This window comes from Mesocricetus auratus, unplaced genomic scaffold, assembly GCF_017639785.1.
Source record: "Mesocricetus auratus isolate SY011 unplaced genomic scaffold, BCM_Maur_2.0 Super-Scaffold_100003, whole genome shotgun sequence".
NCBI lineage: Eukaryota > Metazoa > Chordata > Mammalia > Rodentia > Cricetidae > Mesocricetus > Mesocricetus auratus.
Genome location: NW_024429188.1, coordinates 115,684,341 through 115,697,810, shown reverse-complemented (window position 1 = coordinate 115,697,810; position 13,470 = coordinate 115,684,341). Strand labels below are relative to the sequence as shown.

At 41.4% G+C, this 13,470-nt stretch overlaps 1 protein-coding gene across 8 annotated transcripts in view; it reads right to left on the bottom strand.

Annotated features, from left to right (window-relative positions):
- Mtmr1 (myotubularin related protein 1) overlaps window positions 1–9,668 on the bottom strand; it is a 60,385-nt gene extending 50,717 nt beyond the window's left edge. For 6 of the 8 annotated variants that reach the window (XM_040744714.1, XM_040744719.1, XM_040744717.1 and 3 more), the window contains exons 1-2: window positions 9,348–9,668; window positions 4,589–4,694 (exon numbers count right to left, since the gene is read on the bottom strand). In XM_040744714.1, coding sequence (XP_040600648.1) covers window positions 4,589–4,694; window positions 9,348–9,505 — 264 coding nt within the window. In that variant the 5' untranslated portion in view covers window positions 9,506–9,668. The remainder of the gene's footprint in view (window positions 1–4,588; window positions 4,695–9,347) is intronic. The other 2 variants (XM_040744720.1, XM_040744721.1) reach the window with 1 other exon arrangement.
- Between the last annotated feature and the right edge of the window lie 3,802 nt (window positions 9,669–13,470).

Here is a 13,470-nt window from a genome sequence, read left to right as displayed (position 1 = left end):
ATAGTGATTTAAAACTGGGTAGCTATTGTTAAATAGATAGCAATGGGGGCTTTGTAAAAATGCTTCTATGGGAGCATGTTATACCTTCAATTCTCCACATTTCTCTCCTATATGTGCCTCCTTTGCTAACTGTCCCCATGTAGGTCTCTGACTCTTCAGCCTATGATTAATAAGTAAGTCATGTAGCTATATTTTCTGCCATAGATTATAACAGTGGATCCTTGAAAGGTCATGCTCAAGCTTCCCTTTTCATAGAGTAGTGTCCAATTTGGGAAACATGAATTGAGACCTAATTCAAACATAATAAGGTGCTTCACATACATTTTTCCATCTTTCCTTCAAAGTCCTTCTGGAAATTTCTGTTGAGGATCCAGAGACTAATTACAGCACTCTCCTGCTTTAACAATAGCTAGATTTCTTCTCTAAATGGTCTAAACTAAGAAAAGGGAGAAAATTTGTATACTGTTATCCCAATTTTCTACATTTTTATAGTTCAGACTATTTAAAGATGGAATCTAGGGATTACTGTGTGCCCAAGGTTAAGGGGAGCAAACAGACAGCAGAGGAACAGAGACGTGATGATGATAATGCTAGAGTCAGAAGAAGCAATGGTCACATAGTACATTAAGGGGTAGAAGGCAGACCAGCATTGTGTCCTTTTGAACAAAACGTAATTGAAAAACATTCTATAAATAAAGGCATTTAGACACTTCAAATCTGACCGTGATCCTTTCAGCCTTACAGTAAAGGAAATACCACAGACTATACAAGCTTGCATGCTGAGAGATTATACAAGGTCACAGAGTTATCTAGTACTGTTTGTACTACTCCATAAAACTCCCTCTTTCAAATAATGGAAGTTATGATTGGTTGTGTCATTTCTACAGAGTCCCTAGAAATATTTCAGTATAATATCCAATAGTATTATTGCATGTATTTTATGAAAATTACATTCAGATCATAGTATTGATTTTTTGACAAATTGAAGGTTAATTTTTAAATGTCTTTATTATTTGACAATTTCATACAATGTATTTTGATCATATTCATAAACCCATCCCCAAGATTTTTTTTTCTGTATGGTAGCCTGGTTAAATGAAAGCAATTGAGTTGCCAAGGGGAAGATAAGCAAAAGAGAACATGTTATTACATTTCTTGTAATAATACTAATGATCAGGTTAATTATTTAGGCTAGCTTGGTATTAAAGTAAGCATTTCTTAAGTAGTAGTATCTGTCTACCTTTTCAGGTGTCATTTCACAATTCTACCTCTACACGTGGAGCTTGCTGCATACCTCCTGTGTTAATATTTGTCTTTCCGTGTGCATACGAGCTGTGGGAGAGCAGGGATGGCAAAGCACACCTGTACTGCCAGTACGCCAGTGGGTTGAGCCATGACAAGGTGGAGTTTGTGTATAGGGGAGAAGAAGGAATAAAAGGGGAAGGGAGAGAGCGAAGAGAGCCTGAGAAAGGGGAGGTGAAGACAGAGAGAAAGGAGGGGAGGAAGAGTGAGGAGAATGGGGAGGAGCAGAGAAAGGAGAGGAGCAGAGGGGAAAGGAGAGGAAAATGTGGAGATAAGATGAGAGGATAGAGCAGACTGAGGAGAGGGAAGAAGAAAAGATGGGAAAGGAGAAATGCACAAGGGACTAAACACAGAAAGCAGGGGAGGGAAGAATGGGAGGGGAAGGGTGGAGAGATGAAACTAGGAAAGGGTTTAAGAGGGGAGGGGAGTAGGAGGAAGAGGTAAAACAGGAGAGGAGGGTATGAAAGAAAAAAGGGGAGGCAAGAAGACACCCATGGGAGAGAAAAGTACAGAGGTGAGAGGAGGGAGGGAGCAGAGTGACAAGTGGGAGAAGGGGAAGGGAGGGGAGGGGAGAAGACGCGGCGGCAAGGAAGGAGCAAACTGAACAGAAGAGAAAGGGGAGGGAGAGCAGAGGAAGAAGGGAGAGTATGGGAAACAGACAGTAGAGGAATAGAGGAGAGACTGGAAGGGAGGGCGTGGAACCAGGACAGGAGGAAAGGGAAAAGAGGAAAAGAAGAGGGGAGGAAAGCACTGAAAGAAAAGAGGGAAGGCAGAACAGGAAGAAGACATGGCAGAGGGGAGAAGTCAGGAGGGGAGTCGGGAGAGAAGAGGGGGAAGGAGGAGGTAAAGATAGGAAGGAAGGGGGAAAGAAAAGAGGAGGATATTTGAGGGAAAAGAAAGTAAGGGCACTTGGAAGAAGAGAAAGGATAAGAGGGGAGGGGAGTAGGGAGGAGAGAGAAGTCAGCACAAAATCTGTATGTATTTTAAATAAGATATTTACACAATAGATAACTTCAAACCTTATCTACTTAGGGCTGCAACTTCAATCCTCCTGAAACTGTATCTGAACTTTTAGGCCCAACTCCATGTCATGGCTCCTAAGCCAGAGGGTCCCCAAAGCCCAAAATGGTTACTTTGAGTTTTATCAGTAGCATGTACAAGAGTTTGTGTAGTTTATGAATATTTTATGGTTTTATTATTTAGAAATATATTTATTTCAAGAAGGTATAACTCACAAATTATGAACTGAATGTCAACTTTGTAGATTTAGTTATAAAACATGCTATTTTATAATAATTCATCAAAGGCTTTGACTATGATCTGATGTAGGGACTTAAACTTCAATTTTCAAAATAAATGAAAACCTTACTTTTCATGAAAAGCATGTATTAAACCATTATAGCATGAATTGATTCTGCTACACAAAATTTATAAATAGATTAAAATTGATAAAACGTTAGCTATTTCAATTTATTTAGTTATTTCAATTTATTTCGATGTACATTAGAAAGCTAGACAGCACTCAATTATGTTTGGTATTTGTTTTAGTATTTTGAGATAGAAGCCCAGGATAGCAGTAAACTCAATATGTAGCTCAGGTTGGCCTTGAACTAGAGTTGATCCTCCTGCCTCAGCTTCCCAAATGCAGAGATTACTGGGGTGTGACACCATACCTGGCTGTGTAGAACCTACATGACACCATTAAGCCATAATGAAATTTTACAGTTAATTTTTAATAAGAAATAAAGAAAATCATCCTGAGTTTGAGCACTATCCTTTGGTGACAGGGGTCCTTCACTGGGCAGTTTCTGCTAAAATGGGGACAACAGGCTGCCAGCATTTCCCAACTGTATACAGAGTGACTTCCTGATTAGGTTTTGAAGACCAAGATCCTCAGATGCTCCCTTGTCACCATGCATGAAACTGGGGACACTATTAAGAGAAATACTGCCAGTCTTCAAGTGGCAAGTTATTTAATTTCTGCTAGTCTACACATAACCTTTGGTAAGCATAATCAATGGCAACTGGTGGCTTGACAAAGTGCACATGACAGCATAAGAGCAAATCTCAACCACAGGTGCTGGAGTCTGTTTCTGAATTTATGCTATGACCTAACAAGGCAAGGATATTAAAAGTCCTCAACAAGGCCGTGCGGTGGTGGCACACGCCTTTAATCCCAGCACTCGGGAGGCAGAGGCAGGCGGATCTCTGTGAGTTCGAGGCCAGGCTGGACCGACAGCCTCCAAAACAATACAGAGAAACCCTGGCTCGTAAAAAACCAAAAAAAAAGTCCTCAACAAGGAGCAGTTATGAAGAAGTAGGATGTTGGCTGAGGCTCTTAAACTATTTGTGAGATTTACTATCTTCTGAGACCTGTTCACTGATAACCAAATGTATTCCATGTATGCTTATAAAAAATCATTCACCCATTCCTACAAGGCAAAAAAAAATCCAAATATACCAAACCAAAATTCAAGAAAACACAAAGAAAATACCATGTTTCACTTTGTGTATCTGTTAACAACTTACTGGAATCAAAACAGTAGTTTGTAGAATGAACAAAGATGGAACAGCTAAGATTTTTGCTCGTTAATTCATTTAAAAACTATTTGCTGAGTATCTATTAAGCTCCAGGACACTGCTAGGAAGCAGTCTGTGCCATCAAGAAAGCTCTCACTTTTAACCTTAGATTGCACAGAGAATCCAACTTTTAAGATAAACATAGGTTTTTCACTCTAGTAAGACCTGAAAAATGAGGCTGCCCCATTTTGAGCTCTGTAAGTGGTTTGCAATTATAGTATCCATGTTAATGATGAAACTCAAATGCAATACCCAAATACAAAAACATGTTTCTAAAGAAATGTCCATCAAGGTGTGATTTCTACACAAAATAGTAACAGAGTAAGCAAATATGTTTCTTTTTGTTTGTGTACTGTAAGAAGGGAGTATCTGTAGGCAATAGGCTAGCCTGAAACTCCCTTGCAACTGTTGATATGTCACAACCAGGCAGTATTATACCCACTAAACATAAGAAAACAGAGCTTGATTATTTCATTCAAGACCTTAGAACAATTTTGCATGCCAATTATAAAACTATAACCACAAACAAGAGACATAGGTAATATTTTCCCTCTATATTTTAGGTCGAACACTAGAGAAACTTTGTCCTTACCATCCCCAAAGGGTAATTTAACATCAAGTAGTCAAAGGCTCATGTGAACTAAAACTACAAAGCTTCTTGGGTACTTTTATACCAATAATGAATTAAACACTCAATGTTGCTTACCTTGTAATCTCTGGACACATTTTCTGATGTCACTGAACCTGAAATCTGACTAGAAATTGTAGCAGCTATAAGCTGTTTACACCATTCAACATGTGACCCTGTAGGACTAAAAGACATAATGTGATTAAAATCTTTAAACACAGGATCCTAATGAGAAGCAATGTGTTCTGGGTAGGCATAAACAAATACACGTATTATTTTTTTAAAGTGTCTCATGTACAGACCAGGCTGGCTTCAACTCACCATATAGCTGAGGATAGCCTTGAACTCCCCATCCTCCAGCCTCCACATCCCAAGTACAGTGAATATAGGCATGCACCATAATGTCTTAAACGATATGGTTGCTTTTCTACTTAATTTAAGAATTAATATAGACACAACAGAAAATAAGAGCAGATTGTAGGTTAATTTTAAATGAATCAATCAACCTTTTCAAAAAGTTCTAAGATTGTAGGTGGTGGGGCTGGAGAGATTGCTCATTTGTTAAGATTACCGGCACCTCTCTCGAGGGCCCAGGTTCATCCTATGTCCTCTTCTGGCCACTGTGGGCACCAGGCATGCAAATGGTGCACAGATGCAGACAGAACGTCTATATACATTCGATGGATAATTTTCAATGATTATAGGTATCTAATTAAGTGTCTTACTCTCTAACAGATTACAGAACTTCATTCTATCAAAATTATATGGTAGATATTGTGTACATAGAAAATTAACATAATGCATATAGAAATCAATTCCAAAGTGAAATATTTACCTTAAAACATATTATTTTCAAACAACATTCAAACAAATTCATGTTGGCAGTTTAAAGTATAGAAAATAGTATACTTTTACTAAGGTAAAGCTGATGACAAGCTAATATAAAACAGACTAGAAAAGATATTTTATGTAAAGTAATGATGCTACATTATATTTCTGTAAATGTTTTAACTTACAAAAGCTTCTTCCAGTTGTTATGTCAGACCTTCATAACCAGCTATGACAAAAAGGCAGAACAGACACTGGTCAACCTGACTAGATAAGGAAATGAACATGCTGAGCCAGGAATATATCCAGGAATGTGGCCATCACTCCAGGGACCGGCACAGCCAATAGTAACCGATATCCTGAGCTAAAGGTGATACTATAGATGATGTAAAACGGCCTCAATATGAAAACACAACAGTGCAAAGAAAATAGAACGCTCTGGTGGTCTAAAAGGCAGCCTTACCCAGCCTCCCAGTGACCCATTTTACAGAAAAGAAAACTGAGCTTCTAGGTTTGTTCAGGGTCACATGACTGGTGAGAGGTTGGCCTGTGCTCACCTGACGTAATAGACTAATAGGCAAACTAGCCAGGGAGAGATTTAAAACATGTCCTCAGGAGCTAGGCTCCTTTCCATATCTGTCAAAACAGGGGGAAAAATTCAATGAAGAGGGCAAAAGATACTTAGGAACTTTACCAGGAAGTAATTTTCATCTGGAAAAATAAACAAAACAAAAACACCAGCAATTGCATCCACACTTGTGTATTTAAAAGACAAAAAAAAAACCTACTTAATTGTAGTCTCTGATTAAGGTGCCCCAGTCTTTGTGGCTGAAAATATATGTAAAATATTTGCTGACTATGAAGAAATTCCTGATATACTAGGATTTCATGATCCTGGTAGAAGTCAGAACTCTATCACAATTTCTAGTGGACAGGAGGGAAAGGGGAGATATTATAATCTCTCTCTCTCTCTCTCTCTCTCTCTCTCTCTCTCTCTCTCTCTCTCTCTCTGTGTGTGTGTGTGTGTGTGTGTGTGTGTGTGTGTGTGTGTGTGTGTGTGTGTGTGTGTGTGTTGAAACACGTTTTCTCTCTATAGTTATGTAGTACATGCTGTACTGGAGCTTGCTCAGTAGATAAGGCTGCCCTCAAACTCACAGAGATCCTCCTATGATGGGATTAAATGCTAGTGTCCCCTTTATTACCTGCTCCTTTCCTTTTTTTTGAGACAGTCTTTTTTTTTGCAGTGCAGACTGGCCTGAAACTCTGTATATTTACTTGATTGTGTCTCTTGAGTGCTGTGTTTATTGGTGTTAACCACCATACCAAGCTTCCTTTTCCTCCCTTTTACAATTAGCACCCATCCATGAGTGCAAAGACATAAAATCAACCAGAGCAAATCAATGGCTGACTAGATCCTGCCCTGCCTTCTTCTTGTAAGGACACTTCTCCTTGCAATTCACTGCTTCCTGGGTTTGGCCCACCTCTTCCTGGCCCCACTTATAGATCAGTTGCCCAGGTAGTTCCAGGATTCCTTTTGTATTTGTGCTATATAGATCTACCACAGGGCTTCTAGAAGCCTATTCCTACCACTTTGAAGAACACACTGCGATAAAACAAATGAGATCTTTTTTAAAATGACACAAACACAAGAGATAGGGAGTCCTAACAACACTGTTTCAAAGGCAGCCCTTAGCTCCAATTGTGCCCACTCCCATCTCTTCATCTCTGAAGTGGTTTTGTGAATCAAAATATCTCCCTTGGAGCTTTGTAGTTGGTTGTGCTGTATTGAGAAATGGATAGGTTTATTGGTGTTGGTGTGTTTTTGCCATCAGCAACAGGAAGTGGTCTGGGTGAGAACAGTTACACAGAGTATACTGGGCCAGCCAACAGAGGTCTGGGTTCAAGTCCTGTTTCTGTCACCAGTTAGATTTGTGACCTTTAGGAAGCCACATCCTCTCACAGGAACTCAGTTTCTTCTCAAAGAGAAGTGAAATACTCTAAAGACTACACAGACCTCAAGGTTCAAGGAACACACAACACATGTAACACAAAGTCCCAGAGCCCAACTTCCCTTTTGGGGAAGTCACTCCTCAAAGAAAAGTATGCATGGGTGCTTGTTGAGTCGTCAGAACTCACCCTCTTTCCCTTGCTTGTTATTTTGTGCAACTGCCCTCCATGCTCAATTGCTTTTCCCAGTCCGGCATAGCAGGTATGCCTTAAACTGCTTTCTTTGAAGTCTGCTTCACAAGCTTGGTTTCTGCAGCCTTGACACTTGTAGGCACATTGCCCACACCCTTCACAGACACCTACACTCCTCACAGCATAATACTCACCTGCTTCTCTGTTAAGTGCTAAGTACCTTGAAAATCCTCCCAGCCTTTGCCCTGAACTGCACCCATCTTCTGTGTCTTCTTCCTGCCTTATGAATTTAAGGCCCAGAAAGATGCCTAAGACTTCCTGTTTAGGTTTACAACCCAGACTAGATTTAGTATGGTCCCCAAGAATCTGTATTTTCACCTGGGATGATACCGATGGAGGTTAAGAGACCCATACACATCCTGAGAAAGGATGATAGCACGACTTCTTAGGAAGGTAGTCTGTCTATTCTCTCAGGCAACTGACCATCTCTCTTAACAGTTCCTCACACGGTACACATTGTGCTCTCATGGCCAAAGTGCGTTCCCACTCCATGTACTAGATAACTTCCATTATTTCTTCAATTCAAATGCCTGGCCACCTTCCTTCCTGCTCATATCACTAACATCTTACACCTTCAAATCAAGTACCACATGTCTACAAAGCCAAAGCATAATGGGTCACCACTTAGGCTATAGTATAGATCTTTTTAAAAATACTACAAGTGACCTGGTCACTTTCAGTTTCTAATAAACACTGAGTGAGGCATATTGGGGTGACATATTTCAGGTACTTCAATGATTCAGACCTATGCTGCCACCTGAATATTCTTCTGTGTTTCCCAATAGCCTAGCACTTACTACACATAATTTCAATTCTCAACCTTCAAGTCAAAGTAAAGTCATGTTGTGGTATTTTCTGAATGAACAAGAGCTCATGTGTTGCTAAATACTTTGAGATGAGTGAAATCCTCATGGTTCCAAGGGATGTCTTACTTGTGGTTAGTTTGTAGGGAAGTCTATTGTTCAGTGATAAATATATTAAAATATACTGTAATTACACTGAGCTAAAAAAATTAGAGAGTGTTGCATGTTGCTCCAGTGCCTGTCTTTGGAAACTCCCAAAAGTTCAGCACACTGGAATGACTAAGACAGGCAGGCACAAACAGCTCAAACTCACTGAACTACATTACAACTGTCTGTTGCCCAAGTGTAGATCTAAGTGGGGAAACTGGATGTTCTAGCCTTCTCGACTGGGTGGTGGCCTTTTCCAGTTGGACAAGGCAAGTATGCCTTGAACTGTCTTATTTTAAATCTACCTCAGAAGCAGACAAGTGTACCCAAGAAAAATAGAACTGTGTCCTTCAAAGTGTAAAGAACTGAAAGTACACAAGTGTATTCTTATGAACATTATGGAAGTGATCCATCTCAGTTTTTCAAATCTGTGTATCTTTACTACCATCTGCAATAGATCCACTCCAAGCAGCGGCAGCGGAACTGAATCTTAAAATCACCAGATTTAGGCAAAAAGCGATGTTAAAAACAAGAAGTCAAGCGACATTCCCCGAGAGGATTTTTGACCCAGGTCACGCACAGAAAGGGAGTTCTCAAGGAGCAGTAGGAATTGGCACCGTTTTGACAGCTCTGAAGCTTGTGGCGCTGTCAGCTCTCAACGCGGAAGTGAGCAGGTGCTCAATCCCCAGCAGGTCCTAGGGCAGCGGCCCTAGAGGTGGACGGACTGGGAAGGCTAGAAGTAGCTGTGGAGGAGCCGCCCACCCGCGCCTCAGCCCTGGGCTAGGAGCCAGAAGCCCGGGAGGGGACGCCGGGCCTTTAGCTGGACACTGAGAGGCTGTGGCGCCCAGGTCCCTACTTACCTGTCTAGGGTCTCCATGCTTGGCTGCCGGGAGCCGCCCGAAGCGCCCCCCGCAACCCGAGAGGGTCTCCAGCCTGCTGCCGGCCCTGGCCCTGGGCCCCCAACACCTTCGCAGCTCGCCGCTGCCGCTGCGGCCGCCACTGCCACTGGCCTGTCCATGACGCGTCAAGCCAGGCGCCTCCGGTGAGCCACAGTCCGGAGCGCAGCGGCGGCCGGCCAGGCTCCGCGACGCGCCCCCTGTCGCCCTGCTCCGCTCCCCGGCCACTGGCTTCAGGCGGCCGCCGCCATTAGCTGTCACCTGGCGGCCCGCTACCCACAAGGCCACGCGCGCGGGGGCGGGGTCGATGCGGGGAGGGCGGTACGTGGCGCCTGGGGCCACTCTGTCCTGCAACAGCTGCCCGCCCACCTGCCTGGCCCAGGAACCCGAGATTGGGTAGCCCAGACCCCCTGGCGCCTGACTGTGCTTGAGCAATCGGGACACTACAACCTCTGAAGCTTGGAAACTGCAAAGAGCTTATGCATGATGTTCTTTGCTTTACAGACAAACCTGGTACACTGTAGACATGTGCGGTTTCAAAAAAATGGTTAAAGAAGTTCCTCTCAATTTTTAATTCCAGGGAAGTAAGTGTCTGGGTGGGACCATCCAGGGGTACTTAGTCTTGACATCTTGAAGCATAAACAATTCCATGGGGAATTTTTTTTTAGCAATTTCCACTCTGTTCTTCTCTCTACCCTACTCTCCCCCACTCCAACTCCACAAATCCACCTCCCAGCCATCTGTAGGGCAACCACATGCTCCAAAGGCTCCCGCCCTCAGAACTTCCGCCCTTGGTTTATGTTAAGTTTAACATTTAACTTCTGTTATGCAAATCATTGCTATGAAAACCAAGTCAATATCTGATAAATCTGGGACATTCACTTCCTAGGATTATTACCCTGTTCATTTTGCTTTGATTCCAATATCCAGAACTTATTCTCTATTGTTTCTGCTTGACTCTGCTGCACGCGGGTATAGGATTAAGACCATGTCCTGTGCATGCATGGAGCAACAGGAAATCAAACTAAAACAAGGGGCTAATGATATATTCAGTGGTAAAGCTTGTACTTAACATAAATGGGGTCTTTTTAAAAGCAATGTGCACACACAGAGGACACAGCAAGTTGGGAAAAGACACCTCACAAGAAACCATGCCTTGATCTTGGACTTTCCCATTCAGAACTGTAACTAAATCAGTACCTGTTGTTTAAGATCCACCGCACCCCAGTCTACAGCATTTTCAGTCCAAGGAAACAAGACACCCACTTTTTATTAGCCTCTATTGTTCTTTCTTGTTCCTCTTCCATTCTTTCCCTGTCCTGCTTCTACTTTCTTGACCCTAATTTACGCAAAATTCCACATGGAGATCTTTGTCTTTGTGATGTTAACTTATTTCACATAATGTGATGATCTCCAGTTCTATTCACTTTCCTGAAAATGACATGATTTCATTCTTCTTCATTACTGAACAAAACTGATATATATGTATATATATATATGCATATATATATATCACATTTTCTTCATCCACTCAAGAGTTGAACAACTAAGACTATTTCTATTGCAAACTGACTTTAAGTCATTTAAGTGTATTTTCAGGGGCAGTATGTGAGGATTATATGGTAGTTCTAGTTTCAGTTTTTTTGGGGGAACATATTCACTGATTTCCATAGTTGCTGCACCAGTTTACCCAGTACTGTATAAGGGTTTCTCCACCCCCAATACACACAATATTTGCCATTATTTCATGTCATTTATTTTCTTGAGGGTAGCCATTCTTACAAGAATAAGACGGCATCTCAGAGTAGTTATAATTTGCATTTCTCTGATAAAGACAGAACACTGATACACTTGCCCCTCCTACCAAAACCACTGCCCTCCAACATGAATGAGACTGAAACATTGGAGCTACCTTCCATTTCCAGGACCTTCTCAGTCACAATCCTGCCTTACTTAGCCAAATTCTGGAGCTCTGCCAGGGGTAGGCAGAGCAGTTGGATCCCCTGGCTGTTGCTGTGGTCTCTTGACTGCCTTAGGCTGAAACCAGTGCAGAGGCAGGAGTTTTACCCAAAGAAATGGAATAAAGCAGGCTCTTTGGGGGGGAAAAGAATAAAAGTCAAGTGCCCAGAATTTTACAGTCAGAGTTGAATGTACAAGCCATATATATGTTTTGGTGATTGCTTTACGTTTTATGTTTACTTACTAAAATAATTCCAGTTATGTTAGGTTTTTGTTCCTGTGGCAAAAATATGTAAGAAAGTAAACTTAAAGAAGGAATGGTTTATTTTTGGTTCATGGTTTCATGTGATTCAGTCCATCGTCACTTGCCTCTGCTATTTCTATAGGTAATGCAGGACACTTTGATTTAGAGTATATGATGGAGCAAGACTGCTCATCTCATGGTGGTCAGGAAGGAAGGAGGGGTGGTGAAGAGCAGAGGAAGTGGGAGGAAGAGAGGAAGGAGAGAGAGATAAGCACCAACAGACAAAATTACCCTTCAAAGGTACACTCACAATGGTCTACTTCCTCTGCCTTCTCCCTACCTCCTAAATACTCTACTACCCCCAAATGGGCTATTTAGCTATGAATCTGTGAGAACAGGAATTCACTGCTTAGTCTTCAATGAACACTGTTTCATTGAAGACTAAGCCTTCAACGCACCAAGTTTTGTAGAATATTTCACATCAGAATTGTCAACAATTCTCACCACAAAGAGGATAAGAGATAATTTATTCTGGTGACCATGGTCTAGGAACACAGATTTAGTATACTCCAAATACCATGTTCCAATTAGAAGCAGTTTTATCAATTTTCAAGTAGCAGAGCAAAGAAAGTTATAAATAAGGGCATTGAAGTAAATTTGGTGGAAACATTGGGTAGGTGGGTAAAAGCCTATGCTAGCTGACAGTATCCTTAGCTTTTTGCTTGGTTGGAAATCTAATGTTCTGTTCACACATTCCAAAGTAAAACTAGCACTCAGTCTGCGCATCCCAAATGATTTGCTAAGGGTTACAATGTTTGGTCAGATACGGAGAAGAGCAATAGATGACTATTTAGAGGGCAAAAGATGACTGAAGATAATTTGTCTCTGGGCTTGCAACATTCCAAACTCTCCACAATCATTGACATCCTAATCAGTTAATCAGTGTTGCAGAAGGTTCATTAAAAGTAGCAGTGTGTTTCCAGAAACTTTTGTTCATAAAAGAATAACACTCAGTTACTCCCCACCCACTCTCCTTTTAAGTTAAAAGATTCTACCCTTTACTGTATCTAAAACATTACTGTGGCCTGTTTTCATTGGCCTAAAATGGATTCTGTGCTGTTGACTACTAACTGCTCATATATCCTCAAGGAGGAGCATAGCCTTTTGGGCCTCTCCATTCTGGTAACTGTTAACTGCCTGTATATGCTGAGCCCCTACCTGCTAGTAACTGTTAACTGCTCATATATTCACAAGGAAGGGAATGCCTCATGAACTGCTCTCCTTAGCAATCTTAGGGCATTAACTCACAGCCCACTGCTGCCAAATTAAAATTCTCACACATCCAGTTGCTTTTAATGTAATCTAGATAAACATATTTTACCTGCTGGTCTGTAGTGGTGCACACCTTTAATTCCAGCATTCATTAGGCAGAAGCAGGTAGATCTCTGAGTTCCAGGCCAGCCTGACCTACAGAGCTAGAGCTAGTTCCAGGCCAGCCAGGACTACACAGAGAAACCCTGTCTAAAAAATATATATATATATATATATTATAATCTATTTTTTAAATCAAATATAATTACATCATTTTCCCATTTCCTCTTGTGTTTCCCTCCTAACTCCTTCACAAATTCATGACCTCTTTTTCTTTGGTATTGCTAATCACACATATATGCATAAATATGTAAATACAACCTGCTGGGTCCATCTAGTGTTGTTTGTATGTATATGAGTTCAGGGCTGACTATTTTGTATTGAATAACTAAATGAGACTCTTTCCCTGGGGAAGACTAATTCTCCTTCTCTCAGCAGTTTCCTGTACTTCTTTTGTTCATAGGTGTAGGTGGGGCTCCATGAGATTGTCCCTTCCATGTCAGCCTGTATGTT